General features: G+C 40.7%; 1 protein-coding gene across 1 annotated transcript in view; it reads right to left on the bottom strand.

The window, feature by feature from the left end:
* The window catches only part of KANSL3 (KAT8 regulatory NSL complex subunit 3), a gene marked incomplete at its 3' end in the record, with an annotated part of 32,869 nt that extends 10,978 nt beyond the window's left edge, over positions 1-21,891 (bottom strand). Inside the window, exons 1-8 of the mRNA XM_084234802.1 lie at positions 20,875-21,891; positions 18,294-18,464; positions 6,843-6,933; positions 6,518-6,703; positions 1,807-1,938; positions 1,452-1,568; positions 1,117-1,218; positions 931-1,002 (exon numbers count right to left, since the gene is read on the bottom strand). Of these exons, the coding sequence (XP_084090928.1) occupies positions 931-1,002; positions 1,117-1,218; positions 1,452-1,568; positions 1,807-1,938; positions 6,518-6,703; positions 6,843-6,933; positions 18,294-18,464; positions 20,875-21,089 (1,086 nt within the window). The 5' untranslated portion in view covers positions 21,090-21,891. The remainder of the gene's footprint in view (positions 1-930; positions 1,003-1,116; positions 1,219-1,451; positions 1,569-1,806; positions 1,939-6,517; positions 6,704-6,842; positions 6,934-18,293; positions 18,465-20,874) is intronic.
* Between the last annotated feature and the right edge of the window lie 526 nt (positions 21,892-22,417).

Raw genomic sequence — 22,417 nt, 5'->3', positions numbered from 1 at the left:
TTTGAGTTTAATGGATAGCTCTCAAATCCCCCAAATTTCTTAGAACAGTTGCTGATTGTGAACTCTACTACCCCTGGAATCAGAAAGTATGAAGAGATGGCATTCTTCCTCTTGTGGCCCTAGATGTCATATCTGACTAGATCACATGAAGCAGCAGAGACTTTATTTATTTGAACTGCTTGAGAATTAGAGCTTTGGATAGGTCAGGGACACTTACACACACGCATATACCTATAAACAATATACATATATATATAAAATAATAATATGTGTATATAAAATAATAATAAGGATGTCTTAGAAAGGGATAGAACATGGATACAACATCAAATTCCAAAGCTATTAAATTTTTGCCAACTAAATTATTGATTTTTTTGGTTTTGCTTTTCAGGTGGGAGTACAGTGTGGTATTTGTGTAAGGGACAAGGAAAGGGAGTCTTCTTTTTAGAGATTCATGCCAAAAAATATATAAATAAAATGACATTACATTTGGACTTTTTTCCTTCTATAGCTTAAAATGCAACTACATTGGTAAAGCAAATCCAGTATAGTACCTGGAGTATCAATGGTAGCTATCAGTAGTGGCAGTAATATTCTATCCTAGGACAATCTCCAAGTAAGATGGGAATTACTGGGCCTCCCTGGTGGCACAAGGGGTTAAGAAGCAACCTATGAGGCTATTCGCAGTCACTGCAGCATGAGTTCAATCCCCAGCCAGGGAGCTACCCATATGGTGCAGCAGACCTCTCCTGACTCGCCCGCTGTTCCCCTCAGCAGTGTATTTCACTCATTCCTCCTGTCTGTTCCCCACTCAGTCTCTGGTGAATCCTCTCACCCCCCCCCCACACCATTGGCCTGTACCCCAGTTCTTGTATGCATAAATAAATCTTTAATAAAACAAAAACAAAAAAAAAGATGGGAATTACTTACGTGACAGGCCACCAAAGCTCCTGTATTCCAGCCAATCAAAATAATGGGTTTGTGAGGGAAATGGCTGTGAATCTTCGAGAGAAGAGAAAAAAAAAAAAGACAGTAAGACAGGAGGCCACAGATGAGTGCAGAACTAATCCAGAATGCTGGATGCACCATAATGATCTAAACTAGAGGCATTCTCACCTCTAGCACTTTGCTTCTCACTGCTCCAATCATATGCTCAAGACACTGCAGAACTCCCACCCCACTGCCATTGTTCAGCAGATGGGTGGCTACAGGGATGACCTGAAGGAAAGAAAATGTCAGCCAGCAGAGCTAAGTTTCAAATCTTCTCTCAATTCTGTTCAATCTACCCTAAATCCCTTCAACTTCGGACAAGCGGCGTTCAATTCTAAACAAAAGAAAAGGTTAGGGCATGCTCCACCTTTAAGGTGATTCATTTTGATCTCCTACATTTTGTCTATGCAATCCACCAACAATATACACTGAGGAGCTTGTTCCTCTTACCCCACACATACCTTGCCTAAGCAGGAAAGCTGAGACTGCCAAAAGCGGTGACGGCGTGAAGTAGGAAACACAGAGCTGGAGGGTCCGGAGGAGGCAATGAGGATGAGAGGTGAGCCAGGGAGTTTGCTCTAAGGAGAAAGAACCCCACCAGAGAACTAAGAATTGAGAGGTGCTTTTCAATGAAATTCCAAGTATCCCAATACCTTTCTTATCCCAACCAATTCTGATTTGTTTATGAGACTATGTAAGCACTACATGCAATTGGCTATTAATGAAAAATTATGTTAAACAAGCCATTGCAAAGGTTCAAAGGCTGGATTCTAAAACTTTTATGGAACATAGTTAAGTCCTGAGCATCCAACTTACTGGTTTGTTATGAGAAAGCACTCCCACAGCAGGGTCCCAGGGCCTCTTTAGCAAGAGGGATAAGGCCTCAGCTCCTGCAGCCCCAGTCTTCGTGTTGGATGACACAAGCATCCGGTCAATCAAGGAAGGGATCTAGAAGCAAGGAAGAGCAAAAATGCTTCCAGTGTGATGCAAGAGACCTGCTCAGCATGTGCAATCAGTGAGCAGAAGAACCCCCAATATGGGCCACAGACAGGTTTTAATTAAACCTTTCAAACCTTCCTCTAGAGCAAAAGTATAAATAAGTAGACAGCTTAAAAGTATCGCTCTGATCATAAAACAAATGGCTGCAGACTGTTGGAAAGCAATCAGGTGATATGCATGTAAGAGACTTAAATTGATTCCTCTATCTTTTCCAAAGAATTCTACTTTTGAGAATCTTAAGAATATGCAGGGGGGTGGGGGGCGGGAGGGGAGGGGATTGGGATCAGAATGGGGGGGTTGCAATTGTATGGGGAATATAAAAATAAAATTTATTATTTAAAAAAAATAAAAAATAAAACATACAGATGATTCGGAAAAAAAAAAGAACACAAAAACACTTTGAAGGAATATATGTACTCTGTGTTCTTTGTGGCATTGTTTATAATAACCAAGTTACAGAATCAATCTTAGTGCCACTGACAGATGAGTGGACTAAAAAGATGTGGTTCATACTGCAAAATAGAATATTATCCAGCTATAAAAAAAAAATAAATAAAAGTTGATTGTCTATAAAAAAAAAAAGAATATGCACCAGAACACACACACACACACACACACACACACAGGTGGGGGGGGATTATGCACACTGACTCACAATAATATTCAAAAAATGGAAACAGGCTAAATGTATGTGTATGTATATATATGACAGTGGCTAAGCAAATTACATATTTGATATTAAGAATCAATTTAAAATATTTAAAAGAATCTGTAATATAAAGAAGTAATTTCAGTAACATGTTAAAGGTTAAAGAGAAAATACAAAAATGATCTTTACCCCCCCAAAAAAAACCCTATAAGAATATGTTAATAGTGATCTTTATGGAATTACGGATGACTTTCCTTTTTAGATTTCTATACTTTCTAACTTATGTCAATGAACATCAGTTAATTTCACAAATTAAAAAAAATATTTTGCATTTTCTTTTAGAGTATAGTCTTCAAGCTATGACCTGTTAAAAAAAATCTGTTAGTGTGCCCCCACCAAAAATACATCCTACCATATTGTGTATATTGGATTTATATTGATACATGCCATTTTTTACTATTCACCAAAAATGTGACCTTATAGATGTATAAATAGGTTTCAGACATGCTGATGCTTACGTTAAGATTTGTAAATCCCATGCTATTCACAAAAGGTCAAAGTGACCCAAGGGAAAGAAAAGATTTTCCAACGTTAAGGACAGTTTTCAGAAAAACAATTTTTTGAGTCTGGAGAATAAAAATTATCTTGGTGACTTCACAGACCACAAAAGAGAAGCTGCTCCAGGCAAGGACAAACAAGAACAATATTCCTAATTTTAAAAAAAGGGAGACTTGAATGGTTTCTGCATGAGAAATTAGGGGACTATAAATATGAGATTTTCTCAGTTTAATTCAGTACTGTAAAGATTTAATCGAAGGTGTTTGAAGACAAACACACAAATAACAAGAGAGACAGGTAAGTGCCATAAAGAAACAAAAGCCCTGCACTGCTGATTCAAACCAGAGCTGATTCCAAGAGAAAAGGGGGAAGTGAACAGGCAATTTTCATTTTGAAGATACATCATGTGAAGGGAGCTGGATTCAGAATTCCAACAGCAGAAGATGTGGGAAAAGGCTTCCAAACAAAGGCACATAGAAGTAAGAAAGTGCAGCAGTTATTCCAGGCACAGAAGTCAAGGATTCAAGTAGGGAAGTAGAAGGACACAAGGCTAGTAACAGACAAAGGCCAAACTGCAAAGGATCTTCACGCAAAGTGGTCATTTCTTTGTAATTTATAACTGTGAGATACTCAACACCTTGAGACAGAAGATCAGACCTGAATTCGATGTTAAAAGCTTTTAAAAGCCTTGTAACTCACTTTCTGTCAATAGAGAATACTCACAAATAATCAATTACAAAGCTGGGCAGGCCAAGTTTCCCCATCTTTACAGCATTGCATCATTCTCAACAATTAAGAGACTAAGGTCTATACCTTTTCTGCCTTTTTAGTAATAGATCTAGTGGTCAAAATAATTGGACCAAAAGCACGATCGCATCCATGTGCATTTTCACCTAGCAGGTAAATTAAAAGTTTTGGGAAATAGGGGCCTCCCTAGTGGTGCAAGGGGTTAAGATGCAGCACTATGAAAGTAACCGCAGCCACTGCAGCATGAGTCCAATCCCCAGCCAGGTAGGTGACCCACATGGCGCAGCAGACCTCTCCTGTCTCGCCTGCTGCTCCCCTCAGCAGTGTATTTCAGTGATTCTGCCTGTTCTGTTCCCTGCTCTGTCTCTGGTGAATCCTTTCACCCCCTGCATCTCTGGCCTACACCCCAGCTCTGTATGCATAAATAAATCTTTAAAAAAAAAAAAAAAAAAAGCTGGCCTCCCTGGTGGTGCAGCGGGTTGAGTGCTGCACTATGAGGCCGTCCGCAGATTCTGCAGCACGTGTTCGATTCCTGGCCGGCCAGGGAGAAACCCACATGGAATGGCAGACCTCTCCTGCCTCACCCGCTGCTCCCCTCAGCGGTGTCTTCGGTCCATCTGCCTGTTCTGCTCCCCGCTCTGTCTCTGGTGAGTTCTCTCACCCTCCCATGCCTCTGAACTGTACCCCAGTTCTTTTATGAATGGGTAGTTCTTTGGGGGAAAAAAAAGCTTTGAGAAACAACCAAAGTATTTGTTAATCTGACAGACATAGAAAGATAATGAGCCTGATGGTAGAAAAACTACTCTGGACAGACAGCTTAGAGTGGACAGCACCTCAAAGTCTGAGGCCCTTGCTGATGGTGCATTACACTCCATTCTAACTGACCCACACTATAACCTCACAGCAGGGCAGGGCAGCGTGTGCTGTGCATACCTACGGAGTCACCCCAGTGGTCCATCACACTTATAAACCTGAACATCATCTCACTCATTTGGGAATGTCTAGACAGTGACTTAAATGTGGGAGCAGTTTAAACTTCCTTACAAAGGAAATTACACACAAATCACACTGGCCATGCAAAGACAGGAAGTCACTAGAGAAGTGCGATTCTGGGTACCACCAACATTCATCCCCTACAAATAGTCACCAATGTTGTTCTTTTATCATTGATGTAATGCAGTAGAGGGCATTTTAAAATGCTTAAAATACTCACAGGCAACCACTTTCTACCAGGGCTCTGTCTTAGCCCCATACCTACTTGCGCCCATGCCAGCCCACCATTCACCTCCTGGGTTTCCACTACCGAGAAGCAGTACAGGGGAAGTCTGGGACTACATATTATAAGTCTCTTCTCTTCTACAAAATAAGCTCCATCTGAGCAGGGGGCATAGCTGTTTTGCTCACCCCAAAGTGTAGTACATTGCAGGATTTTAAAAAAATGTATTGAATGAATAAACTAATGCCCTATCTTGCATATCATGAACATATCTAGCCCTGGGTTTTACTTTTATGCTAAACTAGTCTTTCTTTGCTTTGAACTAAGGATGCTTCAACCTTAAAACAGTCAGGAAAAAATAAGTCTACAAATGTTGGGGCTATATCAGGGGGAAGCTGTTGGCCAGGCACCTTTTGACAACAAAGATGGGCCAGCTTCCTGCAAAGGAGAAGAGAGAAAAACTTTATTGAGAAAAAGCAAAAAGGTCAACAAATGAAATAGTCCAAGTTGTTTGACATCATTTTGTCTTAGAGGAAAACACTAAAAATTTCAAGATTCTATGGAGGTAACACTTAATAATCGTAAGTAATTACCATGGGCTTATAATATCGCAAATTTTATGCCAAGCATTCTATCCTATAATTGAATCTTCACAAAAATCCTATTAGAGGTGAGGAAACTGAGACACTAAATCAAGTTAACTAGTGATCAAGTTAATAAGATAAGCAATCTGCCTGCAGAACTGATGCTCCATGATACTGGATGTGACACCAGACTGAACACAATCTAGTGCAATAACTGAAATCACAATAAACTGAAATTACTAAATATAACTTTGTGCAGTGTTGTCTAAGAAAGAAAGCAGGAAAATATAGTGATACATTTTATGAAGAATCATTAAAGTCAGAGTGTCACTACTGGAGGCTGATCCCATGAAGAGATAGGGAGGAAGCCACCATGCCTCACAGCTTGTAAGCATCTCCCCACCCTGACCTGCATATTCTAAGCACCAAGGGTCTGCTCCTTGCCCCCCTCTCGATACTATTCCCTGGTAAATCCTTCACCTTCTCCATAATTCTCATCTCACCTCAGAGGTGACTTAAACCACAGGCTACAGTGCAGCAGAAACTAAAGGTATACTCTGGTTTTCAGGCCCCACACTGGAGACAGCAGGGTTGAAGATGTTTACACCAGACAGAAATGTGTAATGACACCATGTCTCCTATTTTTAATAGCAAGCCGTTAGCTTAATCATGCCCTCCAGGTTAACCAGGCAATGACTTTGCCAATCCCACTTCCAGAACCCACAGCAGAGGCTGGCTACCCCAGGACAGGGGAAAAGCCAAGTATAGCCTTACCTTCCCTTTTAGTGTCTGCAAAGCATCCAGGTAGGCTGCCAGCATGGGCAGACTCAAGGTCTCCACCAGAGTGGTGTGCAGCCACTGGATCAATTTAGTGTCCCAGCTTACACTTGCCAGAGCTTGTCGAACTCTCCTTGCACACTTGTCCACAGCAACACGGCGCAGCACTGGCTCATTGCAAGCCTGAAAGATGTTAGGTGGAGTGATAAAACATGAAGGCTACCCTGTCAACAACTGGGGGTAAAGGGCTAACAAATCAGTCAAGTCAGTGAAAACTAGGGAGAGCCCCCCATGGACAGATGGACAATTTCTGGAGTCTTACCCCTTCGTTGGCCAAGCGGGCAAGTCGATCAGACTGAAGAGCTTTGAGGATCTTATTGAATAGCTTATTCTGGGCCATGGTCCAGCCAGTCCTATAAGGGAAACTCTGAGGAGTTAAAGTCAGACCCTGAGACACTCCCCATGCACATACTTTGTATAAAAAAGGTCATATGTTCTTTTTTTCTTGTCACCATGAAACAGTGTAATTTGAAGTAGCTTAGCCTAAGAACACTGACCTAAAACACAAGACCTAGACTCTGGTCCCGATGTTGCCAATGAATCACCTCATTTGTGATTCACTGTGTTAGTTTACACACTGTAAGCGAAAACCAGTCACAAAGTCCTTTCAGTGCAACCAAAGCTAATTATTTTCCTGGTGGTGAAAATAATCTCATTAGCAAATAAAAGCATGACACCATTGCAGAGATAGATATATTTGAATTTCACAAATTTAATATTTCACACAAAATGCCAGACAGGATAAGCAAGCATTTTAATGTACTAAAATCTCAGACTACGATAAGAGGGCTATTTGAGAACAAAAATATAACAGAATTATAACCAGTGAAGAGGTTATTTTTCCACTTTCCAACATTACGCCCCACACTAACATCTCTTCCTTTCATGTAGTTTTTATATTTTTTGTATATAGCAGGTTTAACAAATTTATTTTTGAATTGTCTGTTCCATACAAATTAACATTTTATTATCCAGCGTATGACACTGGCATATGCAGGTTTCCCTTGTCTACTGAAGGCTTTGTGTATCCTCCTCCAACTAAGTTACAAACTCCCTGCATCTATGAACCTGTCCTGTTCTTTTTTTTTTTTTTAATATTTTTATTTATTTATACAAGCACTGGGTACAGTCAGAAGGGCGGGAGGGTGAGAGAATTCACCAGAGCCAGAGCGGGGAGCAGAGCAGGCAGAAGGACTGAAGCACACTGCTGAGGGGAGCAGTGGGCTGTCTGCACGCCATGTGGGACCCTCCTCCGGTGGCCGGGGAGCAGCCGGGGATCGAACCCCCGCTGTAGAGGCTGCGGGCAGCTTCGCAACCCAGCGCTCAACCACTGAGCCACCAGGGAGGCCCACAACCTGTCCTGTTCTTGTTCCCACCTCATCACACCTAACACAGTGGTATGGACCTTACTAAAGACCCTCTCTATCCCACTGGCAACCTTAACTGCACTGACACTCCAACTCTGGTCAGTAATCCTTCTAAAGATACTACTAGGAAGATAATAGAAGATGCCAGTTAATATTTGCTGACTAGCTCTTCCTACCATAAAAATAAAATGGTGGTTAAATTTAAGTAAATGCCAGACCTAAATGAGATCAAGATAGCATTTGAAATCAATAGGGATAAAGTAAGCAGAGCTTTGACACCCAAAAGGAAAAGAAAGTCTGGATCACTCTACACCAAAAAAAAATTTTAAAGTTAAATATCGAAAAAATAAAATTATCAAAATATTAGGAAAAATCAGTGATTTAAAAGTATCTATCTAGGGTCTCCCTTGTGACACAAGGGGTTAAGCACCACACTATGAAGCAATCTGCAGCCACTGCAGCATGAGTTCGATTCCCGGCCAGGGAGCAACCCACATGGTGAAGCAGATCTCTCCTGTCTCGCCCGCTGCTCCCCTCAGCAGTGTATTTCAGTCAATCTCCTGTTCTGCTTCCCACTCTGTCTCTGGTGAATCCTCTCGCCCCACCCCCCACACCTCTGGCCTATACCCCAGTTTTTTTTTAAGATTTATTTATTTATACAAGCACTGGATATAGTCAGAAGCATGGGAGGGTGAGAGAATTCACCAGAGCCAGAGCAGGGAACAGAATAGGCAGGCTGACGAAGAAATACACTGCTGAGGGGAGCAGCGGGCTGCAGGAGGGGTCTGCACACAATGTGGGACCCTCGCCCGGTGGCCGGGGATCAAACCGGCGCTGCAGAGGCTGTGGGCAGCTTCACAATCCAGCGCTCAACCGCTGTGCCACCGGGGAGGCCCCTATATACCCCAGTTCTTGTATGCATAAATAAATATATTAAAAAAAAAAATAAGTGAGATCATGTCACTGTGCTCAAAGTCCTTTGGTGACCCCAGTCAGTCAGTTAAAAGCCCTGCAGTGGACAGTCTGGACGCACTGCCTCTCCAACCTCATTATCCATGACTGCTTCTTACTTACTGAGCTTCAACCGCATTGACCCCTAACTCCCCTCCCCCTGTTCACCCCCACAGATCTCGCACACTCCTGCATCAGATAGTGGGTCCTTGTCCTTGATTCCCTCCACCTGAAACAGTAGGGGACACTTCAGGTCATTGCTCATATGTCACCTTCTACTGAGGATTCCCCTAACTCACCTATGAAACTCCCACCCTGGGATTCCCTACCCCTTTGTCCAGCTGTATCACCACCTCACATTCTGTCCACTATATTTATTTGTTTAATCTGTCTCCCCCTGCTGGAACGTAAAGGCTAAGATGGTGGGGGGCGGGAGGGAGATATTGAATTTACTTCAGTACTATATTTCAGCATGTAAAACAGTACCTAACACACAGTAGGGATTTTAACATCTGCTGAATAAATACGTTCTCATAGTCTGAGTCCCGTGAACAGGTGAGCACAGACCCAAACTCTAACACTTCCTCTCATACTAAGCAGATGAGTACTGAGGACACTGAAACATGATTTAGACTCAACTGTACGCTAAGCCTTTTACCATATGAGGGTGGTCAAACTGCAGGGAAGCGATCTGAAACAACAATCTTAATTTCTCTAACTTTTTAACAGACTACCTTCCTTCCCATCATAGGTCATCAGTAAATATAAAGTCAGAGGACAAATTAACTTTTGTTATAACCACTGTCCTTGGAAATTAGAATAAAATCTCTAGAAAGAAGGAAAATAATGGCTCAACGTCTTTCTCTTCTATAAAATAGTCTCCACCTACCACATCTCCGGCTTTCTAATTTATCACAGTTATAATCTAGAACACCTGGTAGAAGCCAGAACTCTGTCCAGCTCTACAATAAAGAACTGGATCTGTGACCTCAGTCGCCTTGACTATAAAATAGACATAGCCTAAATGGTTCTCTAAGGTTCCTTCTAGCAATAAAAACTTCAAGTTAGCTGTGATTATTGATGGGGCAAAAAATATGAGAGCAGTTGAAGTCCATGATCACAGAATACTTCAGAAGCATCCTCTAACTTCAGTAATTTCCTTTGCTACAGCTCAATCCCTTCTTAACCTCTAAAGCTTCCCACCCTTTTGAAACTCCCTTCTGGGTACAAGAAGCAGTTTTAGATTTCCTGGAATTATCCTTTTCCTGCTAGTTCTCAAGACTTAATTCCTGTTTAATGTTGAGTCAATGCTGGGATTCAGGATCTTGGGACCAGGAAGGCTTCTACGTAGGGACCCCAGCAGCTCTAGACCATTAGTCTACAGACTCATTTTCCTTCTCATTATTTTTTTTTTAAGATTTATTTATTTATTTTACACAAGAACCAGGGTACAGGCCAGATGTGCAGGAGGGTAAGAGGATTCACCAGAGACAGAGTGGGGAACAGAACAGGCAGACTGATGAAATACACTGCTGAAGGGAGCAGCAGATGAGACAGGAGAGGTCTGCTGTGCCATGTGGGACCCTCGCCGGCCAGCCGGGATCAAACCGGCGCTGCAGAGGCTGTGGACAGCTTCACAGCGTGGTGCTCAACCACCTGTGCCACCAGGGGAGGCCCCACCTTCTCATTACTTAAATGCACACCATACCACATGAGTTGTATCTCTCTTATGTAGAGATTCTCAGGTGGCCTTAGAGATTTGGTGATGGTGGTAATATATTCAACAAGGATATTCACACGTAGTTTGAAAAAGTTCCATGGAGATACACGATTTATTTTCATGTTAATACACCTTTTTGTTTTTAATGTCTGGTTCTACCCTATTGGTGGGCATTTAGGTTGTGTCCTTTATAGCTATTATCACCAGTTACAGTGACCACTCCTCCCTTCCCCACCATATACATATACATCTACCTATGTACACACATAGTCATACAACTATCTACGGCACAAAGGCATCTGTACTATGGCTCTCAAGTTTCCAGTTCCCTGAAAAGAATATGTAAAAAGAATCCATGACAACTTGAAAGTGGTACCACACTAAAAAAAAAAAAAAGAAAATGGTACCACACTGTATCCTTACCCTCAGCAACAATGCTCACTGATAATCAAACAGGTGAAGCAACAAATACAACTTCTTTAGGTACAACAGTCTCCTGAGTTTTCTCACAGTCTATTGATCATGTTGTAAACTTTTAATTCCAAGAACACAGAATGAAGTATAATTTATTTATGAGGCACCAACAACATTTCCAAAATTATCCTGTTCTTTATTATATAACAGGATGTTTTCTCTATTTGTTTTTCTTACTCTGTATTTATTCTGAAGCCCAAAATGATGGGACCAAGGAAAATGATATGAACAAAATGAGAGGGGAACTAGAAAACTATTTGAAAATTACTATAATACACCAAAGACAGTTGAAATTAAATCTAAAGCCACAATGTTGAGAGTCTAAAATCCCCTCAAAAGTTCTTAAGATTGTTGGTGGATATATTAACAAAGTGATTCCATGAATTAAAACATGTTCTCTATATTTTGTCAGCTTCAGGGGGGCTGGAAAAGTAAGTGGGCAGAATAAAAAATGATCTAACCCAAGATTAAGGTAAAGAGCATGCAAGAGATATAATTAAAGCAAAATTTAAAAACAGGAGACAGAATTTTAAATACAAGTCTAAACAGTCAAATAGCTGATGGGAACTGTGGTGAGTCAACATAATCCCCCCACCTAAACCTATTCAATTCTTGTGAGTGCAAAAATACCTTTTCTTTATTTCTTAGATGAGATCAGAAATCTTATTTTCTCCATGCTCTGACTGAACCTGAATTATATCCTGACCTCTGGTTCATCCTATCCAAAGCAGCTAAAAAGTCACACTGGGCTGTTCCAGGGAAGTCTGATATTTTCAAAGGTATTCTTTCTCTGAGACTGTTTCAAGGGAGATCAATTTAATACCAGAATGTCTAAAGTATTTTTTTAAGCAGAATTCAAACAGAGTGAGAACACAGAGACTGAATAGGTCACACTTTTCTTATTGAGATTATAAAAATTCTTTGTTTAAACACTAGGAGAAAGGAAGGAAGGAATGAAGGGGAAAAGGAGAAACAGGAAGAGAGTGAAGGAAGAAAGGGAAAATAAACAAGTCACAAATCTTAGACTCAAAATTTCAAACGTTCAACCTAAGAATGATAAGACAAACATACATACAATATTGAGAAGCAATTAGAGTAAATTTAGAAAAAGAGGATAGCTTTCTTTTTTTGGCTAAATTCAGAAGTTCTGGTATCTAAGTTAAGACGACCTGTTGCACAACATTAATTCTTTTATTGAAAAGTTGGAAATGTCCTAAAATCCATTTGAGCAATCATGTATTAGGAATATTTTATTAATGACTCTGAACAAGTATGCATTTGACAAACATCTGTGGAAGAAAAGCTGGCCCAACTTCTTCGGGATAACACTACTATACCAACAAATGTAAATAATTTTCAAAGGTTTCCGAGTCACAGGACTTTGGCATGGAGGGAGCCCTAAGAACATGATCTAGACCAGAGGTCGGCAAACATTTTCGATAAGGACTGGAGATATCAACTTCAGTTTGTGGGTCACATGGTGTCTGAAACAAACCATTTGATTCTGCAGTTGTTGTGCAAAAGCAGTCAGAGACAACAAGCAGATGAAGAGGCATGACTGTGTTCCAATAAAACGTTTATTTATGGGCACTGAAATCTGAAAGCTACACATCTGTCGATTTTTTTTTCAACCACATAAAAGTGTAAAGACCATTCTTAAATCGTGGACCATACATAAACAAGCAATGGGCCAGATATGGTACATGAGCCAGCTTGCCAACCCTAGAAAATTAAATGAGGTTAAGGGGGATACTTAAACTATTTCATAAAATATCAGGCATTACTAGAGAAGCCAGTTATGTGGGGCCTCATGTTGTCTACATAGAAAACTATCTAAAGCTATCAAAAGGAGCAAAAAAAGGACATTAAAAAGGGAAATTAAGTTTCTGACTCCATTGAGAGGGACATCCGTAAGCTCTCTGAGGGAAAATAACACTTTTAGGGAGCTATCCTATAGACCATGAATTTTTCATGTAGGAAACTGTAATTTTACATGATTTTATACAGGAAGGAAGGAAGCAGCAATTTAACAATCAAGTCAAAGGAAAGAATGGCAACAAGATGACTATAATCAGAGAAGAGAGAACTGCAAAGTCCAAAGAGGCTAAAGATCCAGAAGTTGGGGATGAGGTAAAAAACAGTGACTAAAAAACTAGTCAGTAAGTATCACCAAATAATGAAATTAGCTGTGTGCAATGCAAAGTGACCTACCTGAAGAGATAGTTTATAAGTCTGATGCTAATGAGAGAAGGATGCTTCTATAATCTCAGCCACAAAAACACAAATCATCTGAGAGAAACTGAACACTAATTAATCATATCAATCCCTCTGTTATAACAGAAGGATGGAGGTTCAAATGGAAAAAGATGGAAAAAAGACTTTCCTGGTGGCCTACAGATTAAGTCTAAGGGCTACCACAGAGATGGCCCACCCCAACTGTCTGAGTTAGATCCCTGGCCAGTTACCTAACCCACATGGTGCAGCAGACCTCTCCTGTCTCTTGCCTGCTGCTCCCCTCAGCAGTGTATTTCAGTAAATCTGCCTGTTCTGCTCCCCACTTTGTTCCTGGTGAATCCTCTCACCCTCTGGCCTAAACCCCAGTTCTTCTCTGCAAAGATAAATAAAAATTAAAAGAAAAAAGAAAAAGAATCTGTATTACTCTGCAGGACTTTCCTGTGAGGAAAGGTAGCTCATCCAGCTACCTGTGGAAGGAGAGGTCTCTCCACTCGCCATCCACTTCTGGAATAGAATGGCTTCCCTGACTATCCCACTGTGAATGAAGGCTCTAGCCAGGTCACCTCAGTATCTCATTTGCCTTTCAGTTATATCTCTCCTTACAAATTAAGAAACTTGGTATTCATGTGTATATTAAGTCTCTGATGGCTTTGATGAGCATAAAGGAGCCCCAAAAACCTCTTGATGATGACACTGGGTGAAATGATAAAAAAAACACCATTGAGTTCTCCAACGCAGTTTGGGAAACTGCAAACTGAGGACAAGACAACAATAACACCACAAAGGGACACGTAACTGTGAGGCTACCTTGTGCGGCCATCACTAATTATTCTCTTTTTACTACCTTTATTTTTCTTTTTATTTTTAAAAGATTTATCTATTTTTATTCAAGAACCGGGGTACAGGCCAGAGATGCAGAGTGAGAGGATTCACCAGAGACAGAGCGGGGAACAGAACAGGCAGATGGACCGAAGTACACTGCTGAGGGGAACAGCGGACGAGACAGGAGAGGCCTGTCCCACCATGTGGGTTTCTCCCTGGCCGGCTGGGAATCGAACTTGTGCTGCAATGGCTGCAGATTGCTCCATAGGTTGCATCTTAACCCCTGTGCCACCAGGGAGGCCTCTTTTTTTACTCCCTTTAAAGAGGGGTGCAGTAGTCCAAACAATAAATCTGAAGAAGAAGAAATCAAAAAGACCATCCCTTTTGTTATTGAAACAAAAAAAATCAAATATTTGGGAATAAATCTAACAAAAGAGGTAAAGGACCTATACAAAGAAAACTATAAAACACTGTTAAAAGAAATAGAAGAAGACACAAAGAAATGGAGAGACATCCCCTGCTCATGGATTGGAAGAATAAACATTATTAAAATGGCCATCCTTCCAAAAGCAATATACAGATTCAATGCTATTCCAATCAAAATTTCAATGTCATTCTTCAAAGAAATAGAACAATTATTGATGAAATTCATATGGAATCACAAAAAACCCCGAATAGCCAAAGCTCTCCTGAAAAAAAAAAGAAGGGAATGGAGGCATCACACTCCCAGACTTCAAACTATACTACAAAGCCATAATCATCAAAACTGCATGGTATTGGAACAAGAACAGACATACAGACCAATGGAATCGAATAGAAAATCCAGAAATAAACCCACAGATTTATGGTCAACTAATCTTTGACAAAGGAGCAAAGAATATGCATTGGAGCAAAGAAAGTTTGTTCAATAAATGGTGCTGGGAAAACTGGGTCGCTACATGCAAAAGAATGAAGCTTGACCACCACCTCACACCATACACAAAAATCAACTCAAAATGGATTAAAGAACTAGACATAAGATCTGAAACCATAAAATATATAGAAGGAAATATAGGCGAAACACTACGTGATTTGCACATCAAAGACATCTTTACAGACACATCACCCAAAGCAGTGATAGTGAAGGCAAAGATAAACAGCTGGGACTACATCAAATTAAAGAGCTTCTGCACAGCAAAAGAGACAATAACAAAAACAAAGAGAAACCCCACCAACTGGGAGAACATTTTTGCACCCAACACTAATGATAAAGGACTGATCACAAAAATCTGCAAAGAGCTGATGAGACTCAACAACAACAAAGAAAATAATCCAGTCAAAAAATGGGCAGAAGAGCTTAAAAGAAACTTCTCTGAAGAGGAAATGCAAATGGCCAACAGGCATATGAAAAAATGTTCAACATCACTTGTCATCAGGGAAATGCAAATCAAAACTACCATGAGATACCATCTTACACCAGTGAGAATGGCACATATTAAAAAAACTAGCAACAACAAATGTTGGCGAGGGTGTGGAGAAAAAGGAACTCTTCTGCACTGTTGGTGGGAGTGCAAACTGGTCCAACCACTGTGGAAAGCTGTGTGGAGATTTCTGGACCTACTAAACATAGAGCTTCCATATGATCCAGCAATTCCACTCCTAGGTATTTACCCAAAGGACACAGAAACATCAATTCCAAAGAACACCTGCACCCCTATGTTTATAGCAGCACTGTTTACAATAGCTAAGCTTTGGAAACAACCCAAATGCCCAAAAATAGATGACTGGATCAAGAAGATGTGGTACATATATACCATGGAATATTACTCAGCATTCAAAAAAGATAAACACATGCAATTTGCTGCAACATGGATGGCGCTGGAAGGGATCATGCTCAGCGAAATAAGCCAAAAAGAAAAAGAAAAATACCGGATGGTCTCACTCATAGCAGGAATCTAGAAAACTTAAATAAGGGACCAGGAAAATGAATAACTATAAGAAAGTGAAAATCAAAATCAACAAAAAACTATGAACCAGAGACACTTTTAGGGGGGCGGGGGCGGGAGGGGAGGGATTGGGGTCAGAATGGGGGGCTGCAATTGTATGGGGAATATAACAATAAAATTTATTAAAAAAAAAAAAAAAGAGGGGTGCAGTAGTCAAGAACGCTGGGCTCTGGAGTCAAATTGCTTCCTTTGAACAAATACACAATCACTTCTTAAGGTTTCTTAAACTCTGAATTGTTTAAGCAATTTTAGAAAGATATACCTTAGAGAGTTACTATGAGGATTAAAATAGATATAATATGTATGAAGCTCTTGGCACAATGCCTGGCACCTAGAAAGCACTCAGTAAGTGGCAGCTTTTTTTTATTACTACCATTGCCATTATATTTTACTGTTATTATCTGTAACAATGAAGATAAACTGTTTCGCTGAGTTCATCAACTCCTGTGGTGTTCCAGTAGTTGATGGTCATTTGTAGTTTTCCTCTTTATCTGAAGATCTACAGAACAATGGTCCTACTTGGGGCACATTAATTACAATTCAAGACCCCAAACAACTCTTCACAAGCCCTTCAACTTAGGTACAAATATGCTGCTTCTTCAATAGCTCCTACCTTGATCACACAAGCATACCTGCTCAATCTCATTCCCTGCTTCTGGCCAGACTCATAAATCATAAAATTACCTCAAACTTTCCTACTCTTCTTCCTACCAAATTATCCTTTTTTTTCAATTATTATAAAATAAGAGCTCTCCAACATTATGGCAAGCTTGACACCTACTAATTCCTGATGTGAGGACTTTAACATTTCCTTATACATAGCAGATAAACACAGAGATAGTGAGCCATCAGGGAAAGGCAAATTAAAACCACATGAGGTCATTTCATTCACTAGAATGGTGACAGCAATAACTTTTTAAAAAGACAGACAGTAGCAAGTGTAGGCAAGAATGTAGAATAACTGCCAACTCTCATACATTGCTGGTGGGAATGTAAAATGGTACAGGCCCTTGGGAAGTCTGGAAGTTCCACAAAAGTTAAACATTGAGTTACTATGACCAGCAATTCCACTCCTATACATATGTGAACTGAAAAAACATCTCCACATCAAAACAAGTACACGAATGCCCACAGCAGCATTATTCATAATAGCCAAAAAGCGTTAGCAATCAAAATATCCATCAGTGGATAAATGGATAAACCAAATGCAGTATATTCTGTAACAAAGAGGAATGAATACTGACACCCACGACCATGCGAATGAACCTTGAAAACATTATGCTAAGGTCACATATCGCATGATTGTTTTTAAATGAAAACATCCAGAAAAAGCAATTTTAGAAAGCTAGAAAGTAGACTGTTGGTTGCCAGGGGCTGTTAAGGGTTGGGGAGAAATGGGAAGTAACTGTTAATGTTATTAACAGTTTCATTTTAGGGTGATGAAAATGTTCATTAAATTGACTGTGGTGGCAAATATACTAAAAGCCATTGATTGTACACCATTCAATAGGTGAACTGTATGGTATATGAATTTAATCTTCATAATTCATAAATTAGTTAAGTATCTGCCAAACGAACAACAATGACCTAAAGTACTCTAGTGAGTCCTCAGCACTAGGAATAAAACTAGCCAGCTAAGTCATGAAAATGGGCTGAAATAATCCCTCAGAACCAAAGATTGCATAGCCATTGTTAAAAGCCATTTAAATCAAACATGTTAGCTTTTCACAAGGCTCCAGAACATTTTCAGTGTCCTAGTTATAGCACATAAACGTAGTATCTTACAAATGTACATGTTTAATGTTTTTGTTGCTTTTTTTAATAGTGTAGGTAACTTCCATATCATTATGTATTGTATAAGCTACAGAGTTAGTCACAACTAACTTTAATTCACTTATTTATTCAATAAACATTTATTCTATTCCTACTTCATACCAGGCAATGTCCTAATTGTTAGGGATACAAGGATGGCTGAGATGGAAGCCCTGCTCTTGAGAAGCTCACTAAATAGTGAGCTGAAAGTTAGGAGAACATTCTAACTGTATGGATGCAAATGAAATAAGCTCCTAAAAAATGTATTTCAATGAAAGTGATGATTAAAAATTTACAGTGCAGTGACCATTAACCGTGTAGTGACAGTCCCCTGAGGAGCAGCCTACCTGTTCACATGCTCCTCCCAGTCCTCTGGAGGTGGAGGGGCATCAGCATCGGTCCTGGCGAAGATAACGTGGCGCTCACACTCATTCATCACGGTGCGTGCCTTCTGATTGTCGTAGAGTGGCACAGGAGTTGATGTGACTGTCTCTACATCTATTGGGACATCTGATTCACTGTAAACAGGTGAGGAAATAAATAGGACATGTAGTTTACCCAATATAGCTTAATTAACAATAACCTGATTGCCCAAAAATGTCTCTTGAATATAGCCAGCTTTAAAGTATATATGAACTCCATTATATATTCACAAGAAAATTTTGATCCAAAGTTATCTTTCCTATACTGTCTAGATTTCTGACCTCTGACATACTGGTGTTTGATCTGCTAGGAGAACACAAAATCACTTTAAGGTAAGTCTATGGCAAAAACTGACAAAAAGCAAATTTCCTTCAAAAAAGGCAAATATATTCCATAAGCAACTAGCTGATTGCTTAGATTGCTTTCTAACATAGTAGTGACAACCACATGCAACTATTTAAATATAAATTAAAGAGAATAAAATACTCAGTTCCTGAGTCATATTAGTCACAGTTCAAGTGCTCAATAGACATGTCTGGCTAGCGTCTCCCACACTGGGCAGCACATGGAACATGTCCATTAGTGCAGAAAATTCTGTTGGACAGTGCTGGTCTCAAGTTTTAAATCATTCACGCAAACTTTCCCCTTCATCAGCAATCAACCAGCAGTTAACTGCATGTTTTAAAAGCCTATGATTGCCTAATACAGATCATCTGGAATGCAGACACCTTCTCTATTAACTCACATGTGGTAAGGATCCCAGTACAAAAACAGAAATGGACACCTGAAGGGTCTTTCATATTTTAATGAAATCCTAGTGCCACGAGGATTTACTGTACCACTTTTGTCACCCAAAATACTACACCAGTCTACTAGTTGTGTACCAAACCTCACTTTAACTTTTTGAATCTTGATAATCTTACCCATTTCCAATGACTGGAATAATTACTTTATTATGAAATGAAGTGAAATATTCGCAGCTAAATGTGGTGATGGGTGAAAGAGATGATTTATCTTCTCTGGATGAGATGCTGGGCTTAGGGACTTGGACTTATCAGCCTATAAGCACTCCTGATTTCACCATCCCAAATCTACCTTTCCACCAATATTTCCCAACTCATGTCACCACAGCTACTCAAGATAAAAATCTAAAAGTCATCTTAATTTCACCTTTGTCCTTTACCTGACTCCTCTTTCCAATCAATCACAGAAGATCCTATTGGCTCTACCTATGATATATACATCAAGGCCATCCATTTTTCTCCAAGTTATTTTAATCTCTGGGTCCCACTAATGAAATGGCCTCTTTGAAGGTTTTCCTCTATTCCAGTCCTCTACAGGATCTATCCAACAAAAATTCAAAGTGATCTTTTCAAAATACAGACCTAGTCTCTAACTTAAAATCTTTCAATGGTTTCTTGGCACTCTTAGAAATAAATATCTACATGAGCTGGTAGCCTCTGACAACTTCTCCCCTAGCTCTCACTTAATCCCTATTGCAACCATCTTCCAACTACAGTGGCCTATTAAAGCATTCCTAAAACATATCCCAACAACTACTTTCAGGGTCTATATGTGAAGACAGTTTATAAGAGCAAATAATTTTCTACGTACTGAAATGACCAAGCCCATAGAATCTTATTTTAAGAGAAATATAATGAAATATGAACAAGGAGTTTCACTGTCAGCAACAAACTATTACCTAAGTAAGAGAAGATTTCAAATTCTAGTTAAGGGCTGCTCTGGTGGCATAGGGTTGTTAAAGTCGCAGTGCTATCAAGCTATCACCAGCCACTGTGGCATGAATTCAATTCCCAGTCAGGGAGCTGACACATATGGTGCAGCAGACCTCTCCTGTCTTGCCCTCTGCTCCCCTTAGCAGTATATTTCAGTAGATCTGCCTGTTCTGGTCCCAGCTCTGTCTCTGGTAAATCCTCTCACCTCCCACACCTCTGGCCTGTGCCCCAGTTCTTTTATGCATAAATATTTTTTAAAAAATCAAATAAAAGTCACTATTCTCTAACAAGTTAAGAAAGAAAGGTCTTGGGACAATGCTCCTAAATTGCAGGCAAAGTCAGGAGATGCAAAACTACCGACAGAAAAAACTTAATTGTTGCTAATGTTGGAACAGTACACTTTTGGAACAGGACACTGAATTAAAAGAATAAGCGATTCTGTATGGCAATTTTTTAAATCAACTCTTCAGTCTTTTCCTTCATCAGTTACATAATCATCTTCACATTCCTGTTTCCATTTAAATCCTATTATTTAAGTAGAAAAGGTTAGTTGTCTTCCTTTGAACACTTTGCTTTCCTAAATCATAAAATACCTTGAACACGTGTCTACATATAGGTCTGATATCCTCCTGCTGCTTATCAGAGATGTCAGAATAAACATCCAAGCCCCCATGTGATCTTCCCCAATAAAATTCTCTCTAATGCCCACCATATGATCACTGCCCAGTCAGGGCCCATGGTAGCCTTTAAAAGAGAAGCCCAAACTCACATGGTATTTTCATGCTGCCTTCGGGGAGTAACAAAGAGCATGCGGGTGGGGCGGGCACTACTGGCATCTGGGTGGGCACTCCATGGCTTGGCATAGCTATGATCCAGAAAAACCAAGTCCAGTTCCCTTTCATGCACTGAAAGCTGGAAGAGCAGGGAGGTGCCCATGCGTCGTGCTGAAGTTTGGAAGTCCCTCTCCCCACCCCGGTGGGCCATGTCAGTAGAGGGGCAGCAAGTCAAAGAGGTGTCTGCATGCTGGTCATCACCTGTAATGAAAGTTTCAATTTAAGTCAATTCAAACATTCTAAATTGTCTTCTAATCTCACATATCTAATATGCTTCTTTTGTGACCTTATCATTCATAATTGAACAGCCCTTATATATTGTAGTAGACCCTCACCCACAAAGGGAGGATTCCTGAGATTCACATCACCACAAAAAAACAAAACAAACAAACAAACAAAAAAAAAAAAAAAAAAAAAAAACTATGATGGGCCTCCCCGGTGGCGCAGCGGTTGCGAAGCTGCCCGCAGCCTCTAAGGCGCCGGTTCGATCCCCGGCTGCTCCCCGGCCACCAGAGGAGGGTCCCACATGGCGCGCAGACCTCTCCTGCCGCCCGCTGCTCCCCTCAGCAGTGTACTTCGGTCCTTCTGCCTGCTCTGCTCCCCGCTCTGGCTCTGGTGAATTCTCTCACCCTCCCGTGCTTCTGACTGTACCCAGTGCATGTATAAACAAAAACTAACAAACAAACAATAAATAAATAAATAAAACATGCCTCTATTAAAAAAAAAAAAAAAAAAAAAACTATGATGCCCTGAATTCCTCATACTCAATCTCTGCAAAATTCCTTAACAGGAAAGCTAAGTGACTTCACAGTGGACAAAGGCCTCATGTGGACAAATATGAAGACTTGCTTATCCAGTACCACAATTTCCTAAGTGGGCTGGAGGGGTTTTGACAAACACGAATCAGGAAAGTTAATTCTTCCAAAGCTACGGGTGTCCCCTGCTGCATTTTCTAAAGCTTTACGGAGCCGGCTGGGCAGCCAGAGTTTGAGCATCCCAGTAACAGCCAGCAACGTGGGCCTCAACGAAGCTAATCCCAGCAAGCGCTCATTTCCTTGAAGTTTCTTGTTTAATGGTAAGTAACAGTTTTGCAACTACTTCGTAATACTCCAGAGTATTTAACATATACACGGGAGAGGCCCTCCCCACAGCCTACTGCCCAGGCGCAGTCCCCAGGAGCGCTCTCCCTCACCCCAGGTGAAGCAGTCCCGGCAAACCGCCCGGCGCTCCAGGTACCCCGATGGGGTCTCTCCAGTGAACCTCAAAACGGCCCATCTAGTAGGCAGAGCTTAAAATTCGCGCGTAATCGATGAAGGCGCCGGCTCGGCGAGAAGAACCGAGTTAGCCAAGGTCACCGCGAGTTCGCGATGAGGAGGAGCAGCCCAGCGCCCGCCCGCCCGGGCCGGCTGGGCTCCCGCGTCACGGCGGCCCAAGTCCCTCCCCAGACCCACACGCCCGTCCGGGTCCGGATCTCCCAGT

Source organism: Talpa europaea, assembly GCF_964194135.1.
Source record: "Talpa europaea genome assembly, chromosome: 6".
NCBI classification, from domain to species: domain Eukaryota; kingdom Metazoa; phylum Chordata; class Mammalia; order Eulipotyphla; family Talpidae; genus Talpa; species Talpa europaea.
Note: the sequence above shows the minus strand (reverse complement) of the source record. Positions and strands in the feature narration are given on the sequence as shown.